General features: G+C 65.6%; 1 protein-coding gene across 1 annotated transcript in view; it reads right to left on the reverse strand.

The window, feature by feature from the left end:
- The window catches only part of Dnah17 (dynein axonemal heavy chain 17), a 75,443-nt gene that overhangs the window by 3,017 nt on the left and 48,530 nt on the right, over window positions 1-23,896 (reverse strand). Inside the window, exons 49-75 of the mRNA XM_048366897.1 lie at window positions 23,069-23,216; window positions 22,643-22,734; window positions 21,753-21,914; window positions 21,419-21,583; window positions 20,305-20,496; window positions 18,584-18,850; window positions 17,517-17,678; window positions 16,725-16,958; window positions 16,440-16,604; window positions 15,545-15,640; window positions 15,238-15,455; window positions 14,388-14,595; window positions 14,005-14,120; window positions 11,454-11,646; window positions 11,003-11,238; window positions 10,238-10,360; window positions 9,709-9,913; window positions 9,131-9,295; window positions 8,292-8,432; window positions 7,916-8,086; window positions 6,837-6,959; window positions 6,070-6,263; window positions 4,038-4,186; window positions 2,410-2,537; window positions 1,875-2,102; window positions 1,293-1,484; window positions 25-204 (exon numbers count right to left, since the gene is read on the reverse strand). Of these exons, the coding sequence (XP_048222854.1) occupies window positions 25-204; window positions 1,293-1,484; window positions 1,875-2,102; window positions 2,410-2,537; window positions 4,038-4,186; window positions 6,070-6,263; window positions 6,837-6,959; window positions 7,916-8,086; window positions 8,292-8,432; window positions 9,131-9,295; window positions 9,709-9,913; window positions 10,238-10,360; window positions 11,003-11,238; window positions 11,454-11,646; window positions 14,005-14,120; window positions 14,388-14,595; window positions 15,238-15,455; window positions 15,545-15,640; window positions 16,440-16,604; window positions 16,725-16,958; window positions 17,517-17,678; window positions 18,584-18,850; window positions 20,305-20,496; window positions 21,419-21,583; window positions 21,753-21,914; window positions 22,643-22,734; window positions 23,069-23,216 (4,653 nt within the window). The remainder of the gene's footprint in view (window positions 1-24; window positions 205-1,292; window positions 1,485-1,874; window positions 2,103-2,409; window positions 2,538-4,037; window positions 4,187-6,069; window positions 6,264-6,836; window positions 6,960-7,915; window positions 8,087-8,291; window positions 8,433-9,130; window positions 9,296-9,708; window positions 9,914-10,237; window positions 10,361-11,002; window positions 11,239-11,453; window positions 11,647-14,004; window positions 14,121-14,387; window positions 14,596-15,237; window positions 15,456-15,544; window positions 15,641-16,439; window positions 16,605-16,724; window positions 16,959-17,516; window positions 17,679-18,583; window positions 18,851-20,304; window positions 20,497-21,418; window positions 21,584-21,752; window positions 21,915-22,642; window positions 22,735-23,068; window positions 23,217-23,896) is intronic.

The following is a 23,896-nucleotide window of genomic DNA, read 5'->3' on the forward strand; positions in this document are numbered from 1 at the left end:
CCGGGGCTGCTGCCCCCTCCTCGCCTTGTAGTCCAGGTTGGGGGGCGTCTGGAAGCCGGGGGCCAGCAGCACGTCGCCCTCCAGCATCTCCGGCCGCAGGTACTCGACGAGGTAGGTGCGGCACAGCCGGCGGTCCCAGTCGTCCGTGATGTGCCCGCCGTACATGATCTCGCCGAACAGGTAGCGGAGGTCGTCCCAGGGCACCTGCGGGGCGGGCGCGCGCGGGCGCTCAGAGGGGCCCCGGCCCCGCCCCTCCAGGCCCCGCCCCTCCAGGCCCCGCCCCTCCAGGCCCCGCCCATCCAGGCCCCCCGCGCGCCCCGCCCCACCCAGACCACGCCCCCTCCAGGCCGCGCCCCCGCGCGCCCGGCCCCGCCCCCGCCAGGCCCCCGCGCGCCCCGGCCCCCACGCGCCCCGGCCCCGCCCCCTCCCGGCCACGCCCCCCGCCCGGCCTCGGCAGCGCTCTGGGTTGGCGCTGCCCGTGTCCCCCTCCCTCGCGGGAAGCCGTGGGCCTCGCGCTCAGGGCCTCCTCGGCGCCCACGGCTGGGCGTCCCCCCCACCGGTGCCTCCGTGTCCCCGTGACGGCAGCCGGCCCCGCCCTGGCAGCCGGGAGCCGTGCAGCCCCGCCGCCGGCCCCTTCCCCGCGCCCGGCCCCTTCCCCGCGCCCGGCCCCTTCCCCGCGCCCGGCCCCTTCCCCGCGCCCGGCCCCTTCCCCGCGCCCGGCCCCAGGCCCGCGGAGCTGGGGGGCCCCGGCCCAGGCCCGCGCCCCCGGGGGGAGCCTGCGGTGGCTCGGGCCGCCACCCCAGCTGCTCAGGAGGCTGCGGGCTGAGGATCACCGTTCAAAGCCAACCTGGGCAGAAAAGCGTAACAAAAAGCAAGGGGCCTCTGAGCCTGTGTGCGTGCATGTGTGTGCGCGTGTGCACATGTGCGTGTGTGTGCACGTGTGCGTGTGTGCGCATGCGCGTGTGCTGCTGCTTGAACTCAGGGCCAGGTGCAACCCCTCTTTTTAAAGAGACTTTTGGGGGCCTTCTTCCCCCAGACTGGGTCCGTATCAGACGCAGTACTGGTAAACCCTGGGTCACCCCAAGCCCAGCGCCTCCGGGGGGGCCCACAGGTGGGGGTGCTCCTCGGCTCACGTGTCCTTTGGTTCATGGAACCCATGTGGTTCCTTACACACAAGAAGGGCTCTCCTGGGAAGGGGTGGGCGGGGGGAGGAGGGAGGAGGGAGGAGGGCTGATTCAGAGTGGCGAGGGGCAACGTGGAGGGGCTGGGTGGGGCGGGACGGTGCACCTCACCTTGGCATTGGCCTCCAGGTAGTTGTAGAGCACGTTGATGGAGATGGTGAGGTCCCCGTTGTTGAAGGGGTACGACCGGTTCCAGCCCTGCGCCCCAAACTTACGCCTCTCGGCCACCACGGCGTGGAAGTAGCACAGGGCGAAGAGGATGCACTTGAACTCGATCTCCTTGGTACACATCTCCAGGGTGTCCTGGGGCGGGGGAGGGGGGACGCGTGTCACACGGAGCCAGGTGCCCAGGGCGTGATCACGGAACTGGAAAGCTGCCGTCGCCACGGTGGGGTGGCGCACCCCCTCCCGCCTGGGCAAGGCCAGGAGTCACAGCTTGATAACGACCGTGGTTCAAAGCCAGCCCAGGCAAGGACGTTTATGAGACATGATCCAGGATGTCTCCAATTGGCCACCGGAAAGCTGGAAGTGGAGATGTAGCTCTAGCGACAGAGCACCAGCTTTGAGGAAAGACGCTCAGGGTCCCCGCCGGGCCCTGGGTTCAAGCCCCAGAACCAGCACAAACACAAGTGTACAAAGCGTCCAGCCCCTGCTCTCCCTGCCCCCCCCGGGCCTCGGGGTGGGGCCGCCCACCTGGGTGAAGAGGTCCAGGGCCTTGTGCAGGTTGGCGTGCATGCCGGTGGGCGGCTCGTTGGTGATTTTGATGGCGTTCTCCAGGATGCCCTGCGGGATGATGTGGGCCTCGGGCGAGGGCGCGGGCTCGGCGCTGATGAACACGCGGTAGTCCTCGTGGCTGCCCGTGCTGTAGCGCTCCACCTTCTTGTCCAGGGTGCTCAGCCAGCGGGCCACCAGGTGGATGTTCTGCACGGAGGGCTGGGGCTAGGGCGGGGCGCGGCGGGGCGGGGCGGGCGGCCCACCTTCCCCCCTCGGCACCCTGGCCCCGGCTCGGCCTCTGGGGCAGGGTGAGTGAGTCCAGCGCCTGGAACATCCTGTCTCAGGTCTTCCCAAGTGTGGACCCCAGTGTCGCTCCCCCTGGGGAACCCCCTGGGCTGCCCCCACCCAGCCCTGGTCCTGGGAGCCGGTCCCGGCCGGGCCCCTCTTCCCATCCACACTGTCGGTGCCCGTCAGTCCCGTGGCCAGCTTCCCTCAGCCCGCCCGGGGCCCCCACCTGCAGGATGACCCAGTGCCCGTTCTCGGCAGCCACGTCCAGGGCGTTCTCCGCCACCACCTCCTGCCCCTGCCCCAGGGACACGTTGTGCAGCTTCCCATTGTCGATGGTAAAGCCCAGCTTCTTCCCTAGAGAAAGGGGAACAGGAGGCGCGCAGCGCGGGGCTCAGGGCGGGCGGGGATCCGGTGAGGGGCGCTCAGGGCGGTGGTCCCTGCGGGAGGCGCCTCCAGCCGCGCCCTGTCATCTGGGAGATGCACGCGCCATCAGAGTTGCCATTTACACAGTCACGCGGGCTTGCTCCGTGACACCTAGCCCACGCGGCACTTTTGCCAACCCAGGGCCATTCTGCCATGAGGCGCCACACACCCCCTACCCCCCCCAAGCGTCTGGGCACCGCCCCCCTGCGTAGCAAGTTCTCTACGCTGACCTGCCACGCGGCCCGTGCCAGAACTCGACGGCTTTCCCTGGCACAGCTGTTGGGATCCGGCCCCTAGGCCTGCCGCCCCTCCCCCAAGCCCTGGGGGAATGCGGAAGCAGGCTGCCCTCTCTGGGTCCGCCTTTGCACCCAGCCCCCAACTCCAGCCAGCCCAGGCACCTCCCAGCCTAGCCAGCCGGGCGCCTACCAGCTCCGCCCTGGCTCGGCCGCTCTCGAGTGACGATAGCCCTTGGGGGTCAGGTGACAGCTCTCAGCCTATCGGAATCCTGGCCAACCCCCTTCCCTCGGAATCATCTCCTGTTGTCCTTGTCTCAATAAAGTTAGTCCGCTCTAAGAAGCTGACCCCGAGGCATGTGTACGTCTGACTTTGTCCATTGGCAAGGAGGCGGGCACACATCCTCGGCCAGGCCCGGTGCACGGCAGGTCGGCGCTGACTCCCCCGCCTCACCCTAGCTTATCTGCGGGTCGGGTGACTAGGGGAGAGGGCGCGAAAGGGACTGTGGAAAGAAGAAGAGTACCCGAGCCCAACACACAGCAATATTCGACATGGCTCTACCACTCACCAGCTCCTTGCCCCCTGTGGTTTTTGTGAGTGGAGGAGTGTGGGGAGTGCTTCGAGTGTCACCCGCCGGGGTGTGTGGACTGTGACGGTGGATGGAGTCACCCGCCGGGGTGTGTGGACTGTGACGGTGGATGGAGTCACCCGGCGGGGTGTGTGGACTGTGGTGGTGGACGGAGTCACCCGGCGGGGTGTGTGGACTCTGTGGTGGTGGATGGAGTCACCCGGCGGGGTGTGTGGACTCTGTGGTGGTGGATGGAGTCACCCGGCGGGGTGTGTGGACTGTGACGGTGATGGAGTCACCCGGCGGGGTGTGTGGACTGTGACGGTGGATGGAGTCACCCGGCGGGGTGTGTGGACTGTGACGGTGGATGGAGTCACCCGGCGGGGTGTGTGGACTCTGTGACGGTGATGGAGTCACCCGGCGGGGTGTGTGGACTCTGTGACGGTGGATGGAGTCACCCGGCGGGGTGCGTGGACTCTTTGGTGGTGGACGGAGGAGCCACCCGGCTCTGCCCCCAGCAGCTGCATCGCTGCCGCCCCCCCTACCGGGTGGCACCTTTGGTCTCCCCACCCACACCTGTTTGGGACACAGCGGGCCTGGCGCCATGATGGGGGGGCGCTAGGACTTACCCAGGGCTTCCACGTCTTTCAGGGGGTCCACCCCTGGGGAGAGGATGAAGAAGATGGGCGTGGACGGGCTGCTCTCCTCATAGGACTTGGAAAACTCCACGCTTCGGCCTTCCACAAACTTACTGCCCATCTTTTCCTCCACAAAGTTCCTGGGGGTGAGGGGGGAGGGCCGGGTCAGGCTCGGGGGCAGAGGGCGCCACTCTGGGCTGGCGTGGGGGGCACGGGGGGCAGAGGGCGCTGCTCTGGGCTGGCGTGGGGGGCTGGGTCATCCTCGACCGCTTCCTGGGGGGCTGGACAGGCAGCCAAGGCCTCCCGTGGGGCAGGGTCTGTGCCTCCACCCTGGGCCCAGAGCCCAATGCCCTGCTGCACCCCCCAGGCTTTGGCAGGTATGGGGGGACGGCCCTGGTTGGCAGGTGCGTAGGTCATGGAGGACAGGGGTGCATGAAGAGGAAGGAGCAGCTCTGGGGTCACAGCCCCTGGACGGCTCAACGAACAGGTGACGCTGGAACACAGAGGCTTCTCCTTAGCAGGACCTCGGCTCTTGAGCTCGACCCCATGCGTCCCAGGCGGCCTCTGGGGAGCCCCCGTGGGTCACCTGGGGTGGAGGGCACCATCTTTGGGTCTCAGATGTCTGCCCGATGTCCGCCTGTGTGCGCTCACAGGTCGGCGAGCCCTTCGGAGCTGGAGTTAGATCAGGTGCTCTGGCCAGGTGTGCCGGCCCCGAGCTGGGGCCTTGCTCCCCCGGGGCGGTGCGTCCCGGTGTCGGGGAGGGGGTGCCCTCCCCCCCCCTCTGCTGCCCCTGACTCTGCCCTGGTGTCTGCGGGACCGGCAGGGCCGTGGGGTGGGGACTGCTCGTCCTGACACCTGGGCTGAGCTCAGTCCTTGGCCACCAGCTTGCAATGCAGAAGCCGTGACCCGGGCCTAGGAAGAGCTGCGCCAGGGCAGAGGGGAAACTAAGTCACCTCGTCCGGAGACGGCTCAGTGCTGCCGGGTGAGGGGATGGGGGCGTCCAGCTCCCCCTCCCGGGACTCTCTCAGGCTGCCCGCGCTCCTCCAGCACCCACGGAGGGAGGACTGAGCCCCGCGCTCCTCCAGCACCCACGGAGGGAGGACTGAGCCCGCGTTGCCCTATTCCTCCACTCCGGGCCTGGGAAGCCCCAGCGCGGCTGAGGCTCCCCTCAGCATCCTTCCCTTTCTTCTCTGCCCACACTGAGGCTTGAACTCAGGGTCTCATGTTCTCGCTTGGCTTTGTTGCTCAAGGCCGGTGCTCAGCCCCGTGAGCCATACCTCCACATCCGGCTTTTCCGGTTTGTTAGGGATGAGAGTCCCTTGGATCTGTCTGCCCAGGCTGGCTTTGAACCACAAGCCCTGGATCTCGACCTCTTGCATGGCTAGGATTACAGGTGTTTGCCCCTGGAGCCTGGCGTGGGTTCTTTCCGTGTTGTACCCCACCCTGTCCTAGCGCAGAAGGGTCTGACCAAAGAGGCCGGACGATGTCACTTGCCAGCCGGCTGCAAATGGCCCCACTGCAGTGAGCCGCCCCGGCGTTGAGAGTCTGTGGACACTGGTGGGTGGTTTTCCCCAAACACCCTACAAAGGACCCCATTTGGCCGTGGAGGGCACCCACCTCAGAGCCCGGCGCGGAGAGCCCCGCCCCTCCCCTCCCCTCCCCCTGTGGCGTGTCACAGTGCGTCCCTTTCTCCAGGTCCCGCTCCCACGCGGGAGACTTGCAGGGAGACGTGCAGAGTGAGCGGGAGCTCAGGCCCGGAGCCGGCCCGGCCCCGCCCTCTGGGACGCAGGCCCCGCCCTCCGGGACACAGGCCCCGCCCTCCGGGACACAGGCCCCGCCCTCTGGGACGCAGGCCCCGCCCTCTCCGCCGCGCAGGCCCCGCCCTCCGCGATGCAGGCCCCGCCCCCCGCGGCGCAGGCCCCGCCCTCCGTGACGCAGGCCCCGCCCCCCGCGGCGCAGGCCCCGCCCCCGCAGCGCAGGCCCCGCCCCCCACAGCCCCCACCCCCCACCCGGGCTCGCTCACTTGACGGCGTAGGTCATGCGGTCCGGCCGCATGCAGCGCACCATGCACAGCTTCTGCAGGGCCGTCTTGTTCTTCCACTCCTTGGGGAAGATCTCCTTCTCGGGGGCCTCCGACTCCACCAGCTTCTTCCACCGCTTGGCGGAGCCCTCGATGTCGTTGTCCAGGTTCTTGAACTCGTCCATCTCCGACAGGGCCTGGGCCGGCGCGGAGGTCTGAGTGGCCCGTCTCAGGCCGGCAGGCCGCCCTCCCTGTCGGGCCTCCGTGGTCCCCGGGAGGCCGCGGCGGCCGGGGGCTGCGCTGTCCCTCCTGTCCCAGCGCGGGGGCCGGGCCGGGAGGGAGGAGGAGGGGAGTCTCGCCCACACTCACGCTGGACGGCGCCCCGAGGGCCTAAGACTCCCCCACCTGGGGCGGCCTGGGGCGGCCTGTCCCGCGGGTGTGCCTCTGTGCTGCCCTGTGCAGGGCAGCAGGGGCCTGGCAGTGTCACACTCGAGAGGACAGGGGGGCAGAGCATTCTGGAAGCCGGGAGCTGCATCTCTGCTCCACTCATTGTGCCCCGAGTTTGCAGCTATCACCCCTGCCGTCTGGCCTCGGTGGTCACTTGGTGTGTAGGCGAGGACTTGAACTCAGGGCCTCTCACTCGTGCTTAGCAACCCTCCCCCCCCTCCCGCCCCGGCTTTGACCCGTGGTGCTCAGATCGGAGCCTCCTGAAGAGCTGGGATTACAGGCGTGCGCCCCGCGCCTGGTCTGGGCTGTGTGGGGAGGCTGACCTTGATCCCACCCCAGCTCTGCTGCTGCAGGAAGTCCACGGGGGGCACGATCCCTGCCTTGAATGGGAAGCGCAGGAGGAAGTCCAGCTCTACCGGGTTCAGCTCCTTCTTCATGGACAGGACCTGGGGAAAGGGAGGGCGCACACCCGCTGCTGGCCTACAGTCGAGTGGATGGGAGAGTCTAGAAGGGCCATCGAGATGTGTGCTCCCTGGCCCCTGGGTATGGGTCAGGCCAGAGGGGTTCACGCCGTCCTGGCCCCTTTGACATGAGGCAACGCTTTATCACCACGTGTGTTATCAAAATGGCGGTGAAGTGCATCTAACCCCGCTTCGCATGGCCCGGGCCGTGGCGCATGCCCACTGCTGTGCAGTCCCTGTGGTCTCCTCCACGGTTTCTCATCACCCCCAAAGGAAGCTCCGTCCAGGGCCCTGGCAGCCGCCAGCTCCCATTCCAGACATTTTTTTTGGGGGGGGGGCAGTCCTGGGCCTTGAACTCAGGGCCTGAGCACTGTCCCTGGCTTCTTTTTGCTCAAGGCTAGCACTCTGCTACTTGAGCCACAGCACCACTTCTGGCCTTTTCTATATACATGGTGCTGGGGAATTGAACCCAGGGCTTCATGTATACGAGGCGAGCACTCTTGCCACGAGGCCACATTCCCAGCCCCCAGACATTTCTTTTTTTTTTTTTTTTCTTCCCCAGTCCTGGGCCTTGGACTCAGGGCCTGAGCACTGTCCCTGGCTTCTCTTTGCTCAAGGCTAGCACTCTGCCACTTGAGCCACAGCCCCACTTCTGGCCGTTTTCTATATATGTGGTGCTGGGGAGTCAAACCCAGGGCCTCATGTATACGAGGCGAGCACTCTACCACTAGGCCATATCTCCAGCCCCCCCCAGACATTTCTTATAAACGGAAATCCTAGGGCATCAGCCCTTCCCATCTGCCTGCTTGCACTTGGCGTGGTTTCCCCTGTAGTACTAGGATTTGAACAAAGGTCCTTGCACTCGTTAGGTGTTTTTGTTGAAACACCTGTAGCCCTGTCTTGCCTTGGTTATTTTCTGGGTATTTTTGCGCGGGTGGTACCTGAAACGTCACTTGGGCCAGGAAGATGAGCTTGTCCCGCTCAAAGAGCCCGCGGGCGGTGTACATGAACACCGAGTAGGTGATCTCGTCCGTCAGGTTGATGACGCGCTGCTTCACCTCGTCGGCGGGGGCCGTCTTCTGGATGGCTTTCTCGAACACCACGTTGAAGGCCTGCGGAGTGGAACCCCAAGGCTGGACCCTGGCCGCCCCCTCTCCCGTGTGGGCTCTGGTTTGCTCCCGTGGGGCCCCCAGGGGAGAAGGGCTGGAGCCCCGGCCCCCCCCCCGGGGCGCCGGCAGCGGGGCGGCCGGTGGGTGTCTGCCCTCCTCTCCATCCCCGGGGCCCCTGTGCGTGCCAGGCCCGCCCGAGGCCCCAGACCTTGAGGGAGAACTGGTAGATGGGGTTGATCTTGTTGAGGTCGTTCAGGATGAAGTACAGCAGCGAGGCGCGCTCCGCCGCCGGCCGGTAGTTCTCTCGCGCCTCGTTGATTTTAGCTTCAGTGATTTTCGCCTCTTGTACCTTACAGCAAACCAAGGGGGGGGGGGGTCGGAGGAAAGTGGACAGCAGGGGGGCCGACGACAAGCCAGCCGGAGGGTCCCCCCTGTCAGGAGGGCCAGAGTCCGAGCAGAGGTGGGGGCTCCGCAGGCGCGGCACCCCGCACTCAGCACAGCACTCACTGGCTGCGCCTTGCTGCTCCTAAGGGATGGCTCGCCCGCCCAGGCCTCGCCACGCCCCCTCCCGTGTCCCGCCACGCCCCTTCCATGTCCTGCCACGCTCCTCCCATGCCCTGCCCCGCCCCGTGCCCCGCCCCTCCCCTCCCCTCACATGCCCCGCCCCGGCCCTCCCGTGCCCCGCCCCCTCCCATGCCTCACCCTTCCCATTCCATGCACCGCCCCACCCCCTCCCTGCCCACCACGCCCCCTTCCATGCCTTGCCCCGCCCCTCCCATGCCCCGCCTCGCCCCTCCCTCCCGTGCCCTGCCCCGCCCTTCCATGACCCCTCCCGTGTCCCGCCACGTCTTCCCATGCCCCCCCCCCTTCCATGGGCCCCCCTCCCCCGCCATCCCATGCCCGCCTCCCCTTCCCCCTCCCCCGCCATCGCATGCCCCGCCTCGCCCCCTCCACGCCCCCCCTCCCATGCCCCGCCACTTCCCACCCCTTGCCCCACCTCCCCGTGTCTCGGTGCCAGGCAGGCGGCCTGGGAGGCTGGCTGCCCACCTTCTCCTCAATTTCGTTGGCCGTGTGCTTGGTGGTCTCCAGGTTCTCCACCAGGGCGGTGTCTCCCAGGAAGTTTCCTGAAGCAGCCGACAGGCGGGCCAGGAGCGAATCCTCCAGTTCCTTGAGGACAATCTTGAATTCGTTCTGAGACTTGGTGAGGTTTGCCTGCAGGAGGGGCAGAGACCCAGCCAGTGCAGTGAGCCAGGGCCCCGCCTCCACGCAGTGGACGTGTGTGTGTGTGGGGTGTGTGTGCAGGTGTGTGTGCACGCATGTGTGCCTGCGTGCCCAGGGGTGCCGGGAACAGCGGGGAGCCCTGCCGGAGGCCCAGCGGCTTCCTGTTGTGAAGACCTCAGGGGGGAATCGGAAGCTATGGGTTTGGCCGGCGGCCCCGGTGGCTGTGCACACCCGGGTGGTGCCGGGAGGCCGGGCCTCCTGCGCGGCGAGCACAGCGGGCACTGGACTCGGATTCGGGGTTCAGTGTGGGGAGGCACCGGGGCAGAGAGGAACAGCGCTCGGGGCATAGGGCAGAGGACCCGTGACCTGTGACCCGTGACCCGTGACCCGTGACCTGTGAGCACCTTCAGCTGCTCCAGGTCCGGGCGCTCTTTGGCCACCACAGCAGCCAGCAGTTGGTCCTCCAGCCCATCCCTGGTGACCAGGAAGTTGATGAGGGTGCACTGCGCCTGCATCTCTGGCTTGTAGTGCGGGTTGAAGTACTTGGTGTGCAGGATGAGGCGGAAGTTGGGGTGGTATTCCACCTCCTTGTCACCGATCTTGATGTACCTGCAGGCGGGCGGGGGAAGGCAGGGGGAAGCTTGGCCCAGGTGCCGCCCGCACAGGCCCCTTGCCAGGTGGAGCCCTCCCTCTGGGCCTGGGACGTGGCCCCCTGGAGGACACGCCTCCTCCCTCTGGGCGCTGCTCCCGCCCCCATGGTGGCATTTATGCGACTGTCCTCAGAGTCTAAGACATCAGGGTGTGTGTGTGTGCGCGTGTGTGTCTAAGACTGGGACTCGAAGTCGGTATCTGATGCTTTTGCTCATTGGTTGGCACCCTACCACCTGAGCCACGCCTCACCCCCCCCCCCCCGTGTCCTCTGAGACGACTCACTTTCCCTTTTTGATGGTGTTCCTGCCCAGCAGAGGGTCCAGCACGGGGTCCACGGTTTCCCCAATGTTCTCGATGAGGAGCGTGTCGCCTTCCGAGATGGCCTGCTCGATGATGTCCAGGTAGCTGTGGGCCAGCACAGAGCCAGGGGCTGAGGGCCGGGCTGGCGCAGACAGCTGGGCCCTCCCAGCGGCTGGGCCCTCCCGGAGGGGAAGGCGCTTCTGGCCAAACTACCCGCTGGGGATAGCGGGCGTGGAGGTGAAGGGGAGGGGCCCCCTCAGGGACTAGGACAGGGGGGCGGCAGGGGCGGGGCCATTGGTGCCATCCGTTCACCAGGGATGAGAATATAAAAACCCTGTGAGAGAAGAGGACACCCTGGAGCCCCCCCCGCCCCCCCCCACCCCCCCTCCCCACCCCTCCCCAAGCCAGCCACTGCCTAGAAGAAGACAAAGCCAGGCCGCCGGCCTGGGAGCAGCCCTGATGGGAGGAGAGAGAGAGGGCCTAATCACATCGTTATTGTTATTGATTTATGAATCTCGGCCTTGGGCCTGGGCTTCCTCCCTCCCGGCTGGTGCTCTGCCACTCGGGGTGCACCTCTTCCGGCTTTTTGCTATCTCGTTGGAGATGAGAGTCTCGTGGGCTTTTTGGTACTTCTTGAGCCGTGGGGCTGACAGGTGGGGGCCACGGGCCCCCCGCTGACTTGGTGCCGGGCCCCGTGCCTGTGCCGCCCCCAGCCAGCCCGCCCGCCGCGCCCCACGCCGCGCCCACCTCTTCTGCCCGAGGCGGATGGCTTTGAGGAGGTCCCCGTATTTGTTCTTGATCCACTTGATGCCCTGCAGCTGGGCGTCCACGATGAGGGGCCAGCGCTCCGTGTTGCACAGGATGGTGGCGTTCTCCGTGGACATGCGGTCGCTGGGCAGGCCCTGGTTGTTCCAGGAGGCCACGTCCGCGTCGTCCGTCAGCAGAGTCAGGGGGTCCAGGCCTTCCGTGATGGGGATGGGCACCTGCGGGGCCGGGGCGCCCTTTCTTAGGAAGGGGGGGGGGGGTGCGTGGCAAACAGCCGTCCCGGCTCGGCGTGCCGCAGGGCCCGGCCCTCAGGAGGAGACGGCTCCTTACGCGGCTCCAACCACGCGATTTCGTTAAGGGGGCCTCAGCAAGCTGGGGCGAGGCGCCAGCCCTGCCGGGCGGTGGGGGTCATCCACACCCCGGTGCGCCTCACCTTTAGGCTGTTGACGTAAGGGATCCAGAACTTTTCCATCAGCTCGTTGCGGTACTTCTTGGTGAAGTAGCCCACGTAGGAGACGAAGGCGGAGATGAGCAGGACGTCCCCGCACAGCGTGACCCCCTGGATTTTGAAGTTTTCCACCGATTCAGCCCAGCGGACGTTTTCCGACGCCAGTCCTCCCACCAGCCTGCAATGGGGGGGGGCAGAGGCAGGGGCGGATGGAGGCCTGCCGGGCTCCCCCGATGCCCACCAGTCTGCAGACTTGCAACCAAGTCCTCCCTTGCGTGGCTCCGTGGCTCAACGGCAGACGTATTGGGGGGACATGGGGGACAAGTGCTTTCGGTGGCCCCTGGTCCCCTGTGGGTGCATCCTTCGCTCCAGTGTCACCTGACTGTGTCACGCGCACAGTGCTGCAGGGGTCATGGGCCCACTCGAGCTCTGGGTGGGGTCATAGCAGCCCTGGACAGTGTTGCGTCTCGAGGGCACAGGGCTGGGCCCCACGGTGGGGGGGGGGGGCTCCGGCATTACATTGTGCGTCTCAGGTCACCAGCTCGGTGACTGCCCCTGATCCTAATTGGTGTCTGCCACACAACGGGAGGCTCTGGCACGGCTGTTCAAGCTCTAGGTCTCCTGCTAAGCCGACGGAGCCCCTAGGTGCGACTCCCAGCAGCCCTTGCTTCCCAAGAGCACAGAAGCCATGTTGTTTGGTGCCAGTACTAGTGCTTGAACTCAGGGCTTGGGACCCTGATCCTTAGCCTCTTGGCTCAGGGCTGGTGCTCGTCCTCTTGTGGTGACACCTCCATTTCTGGGTTCTTTTCTCGGCTGTTTAATTGGAGATAGGAGTTTCATAGGCTTTCCTGCCCCTGCTGGCTTTGAACCTCAGTCCTCGGATCTCAGTCTCCTGAGGAGCTAGGATGGCAGGCCTGAGCCACCAGTGCCCCTGCTGCCCCTTGGGGCTTGGGGCCTGGGAGTCCAGCTCCCTAGGGCGTGGCTGTGCTGCCCTGGTCCCGGCCCCCCACCCTGGCCACAGCACCCCAGGCTCCTGGACTCTCCCAGGACTCCCAGGATCAATAGGTAAATCACTGGACATCCAGCCGGGGCAGCTGGGGAGGAGCACAGAGAGCAAGCCGGCCCCAGGACTCACTCCGCCGGGCTCGGGGCGGTCCGTCAGGTGTGCTGCCCAGGGACATCGCCCAGCCCCACGCTCGTGAGCTGGCAAAGCCTGCCCGAGACACACTCTAGGTATAGCATGAATGCTGGGCTTCAAGGGCTTAGGGTGATACTGAGCACCCCAAAGAGTTCAAAAACATTAGATGGCCGGATTCAGTAACATTCGTAATGAAATTGAATTTGCCTGTGCCTTTGTGTGTTTTAAATGGGGCTACTGGGGGCGTAAAGAGGGCAGAGGTGGCGGAGCCACACTGGAGGGTAAAGAGGGCAGAGGTGGGCGGAGCCACACTGGAGGGTAAAGAGGGCAGAGGTGGGCGGAGCTACACTGGAGGGTAAAGAGGGCAGAGGTGGGCGGAGCCACACTGGAGGGTAAAGAGGGCAGAGGTGGGCGGAGCCACACTGGAGGGTAAAGAGGGCAGAGGTGGGCAGAGGTGGGCGGAGCCACATGGGGGGTAAAGAGGGCAGAGGTGGGCGGAGCCACACTGGAGGGTAAAGAGGGCAGAGGTGGGCGGAGCCACATGGGGGGTAAAGAGGGCAGAGGTGGGCGGAGCCACACTGGAGGGTAAAGAGGGCAGAGGTGGGCGGAGCCACATGGGGGGGTAAAGAGGGCAGAGGTGGGCGGAGCCACACTGGAGGGTAAAGAGGGCAGAGGTGGGCGGAGCCACATGGGGGGTAAAGAGGGCAGAGGTGGGCGGAGCCACACTGGGCTCCTCATAATGAGCAGGGCCCTGGGCCTGGCCCCCTCCGCAGCTAGGTGGGCACGCTGGCTGCACCACCGCAGGGGCAGCAGCGGCCTGTCATGCATGGGCATGGTCAATGGCCCCCACCCGTGGCCCACCCAGCTGCTGATGGAAAATATTTTAAGCAATCGGATCAGAGCTAGGTTTCCTCAGGAGGCTGAGGTCTGAGGATGGCGGTTCAGAGCCAGCCCTGGCAGGGAAGTCCGTGAGACTCTTATCTCCAGTGAGAACCCCCAACAAGCTGGAAATGGAGCCGTGGCTCACGTGATGAGCACCAGCCCCTGGACTGGCGTGCACAACCCCTGGCTCTGTGCTGGACGTGCAGATGTCCCCGTCCCTCCCCTGAACAAACAGCACTGCTGGCCCTCTTCCTGTGTCGGGTGTGAGAAGAAACCCGGAGCTGGGGTTAGGCTGGGGCGGTGGTGGTGGGGGGCGGGCGGGAGCACTGCTTTATAGGAGAGACTCAGCATCTGCTGATTCTGGTGCTCTGGGGGGTCCTGGGGCCACCCCTCCCCCGGCGACTCAGGGACATGTTCTGGCCCAGGGAAAGTCTTTGAAAGGTCTGGGTTGTTTTTGGTGGTGGGGACTGAGGGGTGGAGGGTGGGGGGCTGTGGTCCTCGGGGAGGCCCCGCTACCTGTTAGCTAGGGAGATAACCCTGTTAGTGGCATCCGCCTCCTGCTGGCATTTGATTTTCTCCGCGGTTGCTTTCTCGAACGCCGATGTTAAGTTGCTCAGGTTGGCATTGAGCTCCTGGAGAAGGAGGTTGGAGAGGCCCTGGAATAGTCATGTGGAGGCCAGCCCGGGAGCACAGAGCAAGGGTCGGGCGGGGAGGGCGGCAGGCGGGGGCCCAGCGCCCCGTGGAAAGTCCTGGTCCCAGCTCTGCCCCTGTCATCTCTGCTCTCTCCCATCGGCCGATGCTGAGTGAGTGGTTCACCCCGGCCGGCGGGCAAGGGCTTGGCGGGCGGGCGGCTCAGCTCAGCTCGCGGCGGGTGTGTGACAGGGAGAGCCAGCTCTTACCGCAATCTTGTTCTTGATGCGGGTCAGCTTCTCCTGCGCTTCGGCCAGCTCCGCGTTGGCCTCCTCCAGGGCCTGCCTCTTGGGCGCCACGTCGCAGTACACCTCGTAGAAGCGGACGATGTTGATGCACCAGGAGCACAGGCCCGCCGCGGCCGTGGACTTGGAGCGGATGAACTCGGGGTCGAAGGTGGGATTGCCTTGGTAGGGCCTGGCGGGGGAAGCGGGGATGGAGCGGGGCTCGGCGCGTGCAGGCCCCGGGCCCAGCTCCCGCGGCCCGCGCTGCACGCAGCCCCCGCCCTGGCCCGCCCGCCCGGCAATGGCACCAGCACCACGTTGATGGTGACAGAAGAGAAAAGAGAAACACCTGGCCCATGTCTCCAACTCCAGTTACTCAGGAGTCTGAGATCTGAGGATCGGCTCAAAGCCAGCAGATAAACCTGGAACTCTCACTACCAATGAACCAGCAAAAAGCCGGAAGCAGACGCATGGCCCAAGTGGTATAGCACCCCCCCCCCCCGCTGCCTCACCAGCTTTTTGGTGGGAAAAGATTAAAATTAAGTAAATGCGTGAAGTCCTGAGTTCAAGCCCCAGTACCAGGGGAGAGAGGAGGAAGAAGAAAGAAAGAAAAGGAAGGAAGGAAGGGAGGGAAGAAAGGAGGGAGGGAGGGAAGGAGGGAGGGAGGGAGGGAGGGAGGGAGGGAGGAGCGAATGCTCTGGCCTCTCGAGGGAAGGTGAGGAGGCGGGGGAGTAGCGGTGTGGTTGTGTGGTGGTGTCTGGAAGGCGGCCCCCGTGGCCTGGGCTGGGGAAGGGCTCGGGTGGGGTCCCCCCCCCCCCCCCCGGCTCCGGCTCACTTGAAGGCTTTCAGGCAGGCCTCGGGGATGTGCTCCTTGTCGAACTTCTTGAGGGAGTCGAGGAACGCGTCCACCTTGCCCATCATGAGCTTCGCGGCCTTCCAGCTCTTGTCCTTGGGGATCTTGCCGCCCGGCGCCGTCAGGATCATGACGGCGGCGGTCACGTTGACCACCGCGTCGGGCGGGGACCCGAAGGACTTCAGCTCTGTCAGGTTGTTCTGCGGGGGCCACGCGCCACGCGGGCGTCACGCCGGCCCCCTCGGCCGGGCCCGCTCCCCTCCCCTCCCCTCCCCGTGGCTCCCGTCACCTTATTCAGCGTGTCCAGGGCCTCCTGGGCCGCCAGCAGGGCCGGCTCCGCCTTGGCCAGGTCCGTTTCACAAGCCTTCTGTTTCTCCGTGACGTTCTAGAAGGCAGTGAGAAGGGAGGGAGGGTCAGGGTGGGACTGCGAGGGGCCGGGAGGGGGGAGAGGCGCCGAGCCCCGCCCCCGGCCGTCGGAGTGGGCGGGGCCCCACGCCAGTCCTGCTGGGCGCCGCGTGGGAACAGGTCCTCCGGTGGGTTCCGAGGCCCTCCGTCGGGCACACCGCGCATGCTCATCCACCCCTGCAATCCTGAACTCCCGGGTGCCTGCTCCCCCTGCCGCCCGCCCAGACCAGCGGAGCCCCGTCTCGGCCTCCAGCAGGGGGCGGCGGAGCGGCCACCAGGCCCTGAGTGCCGAGTGCGGCCTGAGGGCAGGGCACAGGGCCTGGGCGCTGTCACAGGGCTTTATCGGTCAAGGTGGGTCCTTTACCGCTTGAGCCACAGCATCACTTCCAGCCTTTTGATGATTAATTGGAGTAAGAGTCTTGTGGACCTCCCTCTCTCGTTCTCCCCTCTCTCTTTCTCTCTCTCTCTTTCTTTCTTTCCCAGTCCAGGGGCTTGAACTCAGGGCCTGGGCACTGTCCCTGGCTTCTCTTTACTCAAGGCTAGCACTCTGCCACTTGAGCCACAGCGCCACTTCCGGCTTTTTCTGTGTATGTGGTGCTGAGGAATGGAACCCAGGGCTTTGTGCATGCATGGCAAGCGCTCTACCGCTAAGCCTCACCCCCGGCCCCTCGTGGACTTCTTTTCCACCTGAGCTGGCTTCAAACCATGACCCTCAGATCTCAACCCCCTGAGCGGCGGGGCAGCTCGAGGCCCGAGGCTGGCAGGACAGCCCTCCCTACCTTGTTGATGACCTCCACCTTGACCTCTTCCTCATCCGCAATGGCCTTTTCTTTGCTGACCTTCTCGGTCTCCACGCCGACCACCTGGATCAACTTGTCGGCGTTCTCGTTCTTCTGCTTGAGCTCGGTCTCCTGAATGGCCAGCGTGGCCTTTAAGTCATCCACCTAGGAAAGAGAGGCCGGGACGGGGCAGTCGTGGGTTGGGGCTGGTGGGAGCGACGCTCCGTGGGCCGAGCAGGACAGCAGAGTGCGGGTGGCGTCTGACCCTCCCCCCCCCCCCCCCACCTGTGACGCTGTGCTCTGCAGCTTCATCAGGCCGTTCTCCAGCCGCTCGATCTTGGCGACCAGCTCCATCCTCTTCTTGGCCAGCAGGTTCTGGTAGAGTTTGATCTGCTCCAGGAAGGTCTTGGGCGTGGTGTAGTTGTAGCGCCGCTCGGTCGCCAGGTACACCCTGGACATCTCGTTGACGGTGGTGTGCACGTAGGCCATGAAGAGGCTGATGGAGGTCTTCACTTCCGGCTGTGAGGGGGACATGGGCCTGTCACCCCAGCTCTGCCAGCCATCTGGGCCTGCCTTACTACCCAAGACCAGCCCTGGAGCGGTGCCCCAGTAGGGGCTCAGGCTCAGGGGTCTCAGCTGTCATTCTCGATCATTTCAAAATGTGTCCAACCAACAAGTTATGCTGCTTTGGTTTCCGTGCTGAGCCCTGGCTGGGCCTGCTACTCAGGGCCCCCCCATCCTGGGACCTGCTCCTCAGGGCCCCCCCATCCTGGGACCTGCTCATCAGGGCCCCCCCGTCCTGGGACCTGCTCATCAGGGGCCCCCCGTCCTGGGACCTGCTCATCAGGGGCCCCCCATCCTGGAACCTGCTCCTCAGGGGCCCCCATTCTGGGGACCTGCTCCTCAGGGCCCCCCAATCTGGGACCTGCTCCTCAGGGGCCCCCATTCTGGGGACCTGCTCCTCAGGGCCCCCCATCCGGGGACCTGCTCCTCAGGGCCCCCCCATCCGGGGACCTGCTCCTCAGAGCCCCCCAGAATGGGGACTGGAACCCTGAGCCCGTGCCACCTCTGCCTCACCTGGATGCCCTCGGTTTCCTGCAGGAAGCGAGCACTGACAGACACCAAGGCGTCTTCCGGCCACTCGTGGAACCAGTTGATGGCCGTGCAGTTGACCACAGCGGGGAATTTCCTGGCTCGCACACGGAGGATGGAGCCCACGGGGGAGAAACACAGGATCACCTACACGGGAGACACAGCGAGCCGCTGACTGGGGGCGGTGGCGCAAGGTCAAGCCTGGCGCTTGTGCGGACAGCTCCTTCAGAAAGCTCGGGGCTCTGCAGGACCCCGTGTCCCAGGCCTGGGGGAAGAAGTCCTGTTTCGGGGGTGTGAAGAGTGGCCAGACCTCAACTTCGCTCTTACAGGTGCTGTGGAGGAGCAGCGAGCCCTCTCCTCTGAAGGGAAGGGCGGATGAGCGCGAGGTGGAGGCCGGGCCGCCACGCTGGGATGAAGGTCGGGGCCAGGGAGGCTGCGATCCCGTCCTCATGAGGCCAGGGGCCAGTTCCCGGCCACAGAACTGGGTCCCCAGCTGGAGAAGGTGAGGGGGCTGGGCCGTGGGGGGGCTGGGCCGTCGGGGGGCCTTCCCTCTCATGGGGCCTCAGCCTCGCCCCCCTCTTCCTTCTCTCATCTCTCCCTTCATGGCTGCAGGGTTCGGCTGGCTGGAAGTGGCCTTCGCGGGGGCCGAGCGCTGTGGACTCGTCTCCCCGCCCTCCCCAGAGACCGGGGTGCTGGTGGCCACTGGGAACTCTGGTCCCGTGGACAGGATCGGCTAAGGGGACTGAGCCAGAGACCATGCTGGGCAGGACGCCGACTCTCACAGGGTGGGGTGACCACCACAGGTGCCTCCCAGGGCTGGGGACAGCCGCTCCCTGAACTCCGAGGAGAACCCCAAGGCTCCGGGTGCTCCCAGCTGTACCCGGGGAGTCCAGGAGTACTGACAGCCGAGTGAGATAACACTTTCTCCAGCGCTGAGCTAGCGCGGACAGTCTGCATGCACTAAATGGCCTCCAGGCTCGAGCCCATCCTCCCCCCGCCATTCAGGGGAGCACAGACCCGGGCCTCGGGGTGTCGGGGACCGCCTGTCTTACCTTGAGCTGCTTGCGCACCTTCTCGATGAAGAACTTCCAGCACGCCTCCCTCGTGTCCGCTATGCCCATGGACTTGACCTGCGGCCGCATGGAGGAGATGATGTTCTCCACCTCGTCGTCGGCGAAGAGCCCGGGGATCTCCCCCGAGGCCAGCAGGTCGTTGATCAGCACCAGAAACTGCTCCTCGGCCACCTGGGAGTCGGTCATGAGGAACACCGACGGCACGTTCTTCACCGCCGCCTTGATGTACTGCGCGTTCAGGTCCAGCTGGACACGACAGGACACAGCGAGTGGGCGGCGGGTCCACCCAGACGTGGGCTGCACCACGCGGGGCGGGGGGGGGGCGTATTCAGCCCCGAAGAGCAGAGACACCGCCACGCCTGCGGTCACGCGACTGACCCGTGCCCCGAACCCTAGCTGCTCGGGAGGCTGGGATCTGAGGATGGAGGTTTGAAGCCGGCCCCTCTTCCAGAGGCTGGAGGCGGGCGCAGTGGCTGTCCCGGCTCCTTCTTCCCATCCTCACCACCCCGAGCCCCCAGTGTCCATGGCACCCCAAATCCCGAGCTCCCGACCCGATGCACTCAAGCCCCGGGCAGTGACGGATGGGGGCCTGGGCCGCGGGGAGGGGAGGGTCCCTCGGGGTCCCTCGGGGGCGCCGGCACGGTCCTGGTCCCACCGAGGCAGCCCTGGCAGGGATGGGTGCTTAGCTCGGTTCCGGGGCTCCCCTCAAGCTCGGTGGTTTGTTTTGGGCTAACGGTGTTGGACGCGCACCCAGCTTCCCGAGAGAGCAGATTTTCGGGAAGGAGAAATCTATAGAAAGGCTCGGCAGCAGCCTCGGCCATGGGAAAGCTGCTTCCACGAACGCGTACTTCATTCACACGCAGCCGCCGGCGTGGCACGCGCCGACAGACACCTAGCAATGGTTCCGAGTCTTATTTTATTGGCTGGTCCTGGAGCTTGAACTCCGGGCCTGTCCCTTGACTTTTTCTGCTCGAGGCTGGTGCTCTACCACTTGAGCCACAGCTCCACTTCCGGCTTTTTGATGGGTCACTGGGGGGAAGACTCGTGGACTTCACTGGCTGGGCTGGCTTTGAACAATGGTCCTCAGATCTCAGCCTCCTGAGTAGCTGGGATGGCAGGCGTGTGCGTGAGCACCGGCTGGCCGTGAGTGCTTTAACTGGAGAACTGGGGACCATGTAGGACGCCTGGTGACAGGGGGCCGAGTCCCTCGACCTCCCGATGATGCTGTGGGCACCGTGGGGCAGCTGCTGGGCGGCTGGGACCCTGCGTTCCCAGGCAGCTGCCTCTCCTGCTTTGGACAAGGATGGCTGTGTGGGGGCACAGCGTCTGAGGGACGGTGGCATGGTGACACGGTGTCTGTGGGATGGTGGTGTGGTAGCGTGGGGACATGGTGTCTGTGGGATGGCAGCGTGGGGACACGGTGTCCGTGGGATAGTATTATGGCAGCATGGTGACACGGTGTCTGTGGGTTGGCAGCGTGGGGACACGGTGTCTGTGGGACAGTGGGGTGGTGGCGTGGGGACATGGTGTCCGTGGGACGGTGGGGTGGTGGCGTGGGGACACGGTGTCCGTGGGACGGTGGGGTGGTGGCGTGGGGACACGGTGTCCGTGGGACAGTATTGTGGTGGCGTGGGGACACGGCGTCTGCAGGACGGGAGCGGCGGTGCTCCCCGGCCCTCCTCCCCGCCGGGGGCCCTCACCTTGAGGTCTGGGATGGCGTAGCCCTTCTTGAGCGTGATCTGGAACACGTCCAGGGCGCTGATGTAGGCGGCCAGGCGGGAGAGGCTCTGCTTCCCGCTGCCGCCCACGCCCACCAGCAGGGCGTTCCCGCGGGGGCCCTCCAGGATGCGGTTGATCCTGCAGATGTGCGACACGGCGTCCTCAAACAGCACCTGCCGAGACCGGACGGGCCACGTGGGGCCGGCTGGGAGGAGCCCACAGCCCTCGACACAGGCCCTCCCCCCCCCCGGCCAGGAGCCGCGTACCCCGAGAGCGGCTGCCCCCCCCGCGCCCCGCCAGCCCTCGCTCGGCCACCGCCAGTGACCTCCAAGAACGACCCAAAAGCGAGGCGCCGGGGGCTCACGCCCACCGTCCCGGCCACTCGGGAGGCCGAGACCCTAGGACCCCAGTTTGAAGCCAGCCTGGGCAGGAAAGACCATGCACGCGACTCTTATTTATGCCCAATTCATCACCAAAAAAGCCGGAAGTGGAGCCGTGGCTCAGATGGTAGAGTGCTAGCCTTGGGCAACAGATGCTTGGGGACATGATCCAGGCCGTGAGCTCAAGACTTGGGACCCATATTGGGGGTGGGGTGGGGAAGAGTAACCCAAAAGAATTAAAAGGAAAATAAGAGAACCAGAAACCTTAAATACTCTTTATTCGTTCTTGTTCGCTTTCTCCTGTGCCTTATGTATATGTGTACGTCTGTGTGTGTTTGTGCTAACACTGGGCCTTGAACTCGGGGCCTTGTGCTCTCGCTTGGCTAGAGCTCTACCACTTGAGCCACGACTCCATGTGCCGCTCTTCGCTGGCTCATGGGCGGTAAGAATCATTCAGATGCATCTGCCCGGGCTGGCTGCAAACTTCCTCAGCTCTCAGCCTCCCGAGTAGCTGGGACGACAGGCGTGAGCCACAGGTTGTGGGCGTGCGCCACAGGTTGAGGGCGTGAGCCACAGGTTGAGGGCGTGAGCCACAGGTTGAGGGCGTGCGCCGGGGTCTTGGCAGGGCCCCGAGGACCAGGGGGACGGCTCTTCAGGGAGACAGGAGCCGAGTCCTCTCCGCCGCAGCCCGGCTGCCCGCCCCGGCCCCGCTCACCAGGTTCATGACCGCGTTCACTTCATTGTAGCTGTCCAGGACGTCGACTAAGAGCTTGTTCAGGTGAGCCATGTCCGTCACAGGACAGTATTTGGGATCCCCGATCCCCTGAGCAAAGTGGCAGAAGATGTTCGGCTTGGCAAAGACGAGTTCTTCTCCGAGATCCTAGAGATGGGAGCGGAGACGCTTCCGTGTCTGCCACCAAGGCCGCGCAGGGGGCTGCCCTGGCCCCTTGCAAAAGTGGCCCTCGGGGTGCCAGGCCGAGGCGTGACGTGACCTCACCGTGGATCGCCCCCCCCCCCCGTGCACGCGAGGGAGCGTGGGCCTGGCTTACGTCGAAGAACTTCTTGGTGGAGGCCATGGTGACCCTGCGCAGCGTCTCCTGGTCTTTCTCGTCCACCATCTTGTCGCCGTACACCCGCTCCGCCTCGTGCAGCCACAGGCGGACCAGGTCCAGCGGGGTCTTCAGAATGTCTGCCAGGGAGAACAGGAGGCCCTGCCCCGTCCCCGCGGGCCGCTCAGCGCCTCTGGCTGCGTGGGAGGGCTGAGCCAGTGTTGTGTGTGTGTGTGCGTGTGTGTGTGCGTGTGTGTGTACGTGTGCGTGTGCGTGTGCGTGTGTGTGTGTGTGAGAGCAAGCTCGCTCGCGCTGCCAGGCTGTTGGTTCTGCTTTGACTCGGGCCCCAGGAAGCCACTGGGGGCGGAGGTCACACCGGCCTGGAGCATGTGGCCGTGTCCCACGGGCTGGCCTTGCAGGACAGGGGTCCACAGCCTTCCTTTCCTCAGCCTCTCGTGGGGGACACCGTGCGGAGGAGCCGGGGGGCAGGTACGGGCGAGCGAGCGGGCAACCACAGGCTCCCCAGCAAAGGCACTGGGGCTCGGCCTGCTCTGAGCGCCGGCGCGGATGCAGAAGGGCTCCGTGAGGGCTTAGCACCCCACGACACGGGTGGGGTGCGCGCGGCCAAACCCCACGCCTAACTCAGAATAAGCACCCCGTCCATGAGAGGAAAAGCAGCCGCCGCCGCCAGGTCACTTGATCGCCACAGTCGTTACCATCTTCATCCTCCCACCCCTGCCACACCTGTCCTCACCACAATCACCACCTCCACAGCAGCCCGCCCCGCCACCCTCGCCATCGCATCCCCCCCTCCTCTGGCTGCACAGGAGGGAGCCCCGAGGGGCAGGGACTTGGCCACGGGGCGGCTGGACGCCGCTGGAGCGCAGTACCTGGAAGATGTTGGAGAGGTCCCTGAGGTTGAAGATGTAATGAAACTTAATGGCCGTGGGCAGGAACGTGGTGGCGACTTTCTGATGCAAGGCTGTTACAGAGAAAGACACCTCCATGCGTGCGCCCTCCTAATGGCCTGGGGGCGGGGGGGGGGCGGGGGAGCGCCGCGCGCAGTGGCTACGGGCAAATGGACTATGGAACAGTGACAAGGGAAGTCTGAAATCTGCTAGCGCCTCTGGGAGGGAGGAAGCCCATCGGTCAGCGGTGTGTGCTGTCTCCTGTCCTCCCCCCCCCCACCCCCACGCAGCACGGGTTAAGCGTACGGATTGCAGAGGATCCGCACAGTGTTCACCAGCAGCAAAGCGTGGCAGGTTTTGCCGCCAGGCGGGGGGGGGGGGGGGCTGGGGTGGGGGTGGGGCGCTTACCCAGGGCGGAGGCCACCAGCTGGTTGCTCATCCTCTGGACCACGAAGGAGGCGGAGCGGTAGGACAGGTGCTGCGACAGGATGGTGCTGTAGATGGTGGTGAGGGCCTCCTGGCCCGGGAAGCTCACCGCAAACACGCAGAAATGGCGCTGCCCGTGACAACGCCCCGTCAGGCCGCTCTCGGGACGGCTGGTGGCCAGGGCCGCCTTCTCGGGGAGCGGACCCGACCTACACCCGTTGCCCGATGTCCCGGGGCCCGGGCGGGGGGGCGCTTTTCCTGTCTGTGCCTTGCATGGAAACCTGCACCAACCCCCCGAGGAACGCTCAGGCTGACGCTGTTGTGCTCTTAAGAAAACCACTGGACACCGGTGCTGGCGGTCACGCCTGGAATCCTAACCACTCAAGAGGCTGAGATCTGAGAACGGTGTTCAAAGTCAGCCCAGGCAGGAAAGTCTGCAAGACTCTTATCTCCAATCAACTACTTTTAAAAAAAAAGCCGGAAGTGGCGCTGTGGCTCAAGCGGTAGAACACTAGCCTTGAGCCAAAAGAGCTAAGGCGCTGTGCTCAGACTCTGAGTTCAAGTCTCAAGACCTGCACAAAACAACAACAAAAATCACTGGAGGAAGCGGAAGTTCTGGTTCAGTGCTGGGGGAGCCGGCCGGGCCCCCCACTCACCCGTGGAGGAGAGGACTGCTCTGGCTTTACATCCCAGGCCCTCATGGGCTCTGGGGTTTGGAGGGGAGGCCTGGGAGGGAGGGCCTCAGCCCTCAGGTACAATGCAGGCGTGAAAATCAGTGGATGCACCAAATAGTGCACGAGACCTACTACT

Source organism: Perognathus longimembris, chromosome 17 (genome assembly GCF_023159225.1).
Source record: "Perognathus longimembris pacificus isolate PPM17 chromosome 17, ASM2315922v1, whole genome shotgun sequence".
NCBI classification, from domain to species: Eukaryota; Metazoa; Chordata; class Mammalia; order Rodentia; family Heteromyidae; genus Perognathus; species Perognathus longimembris.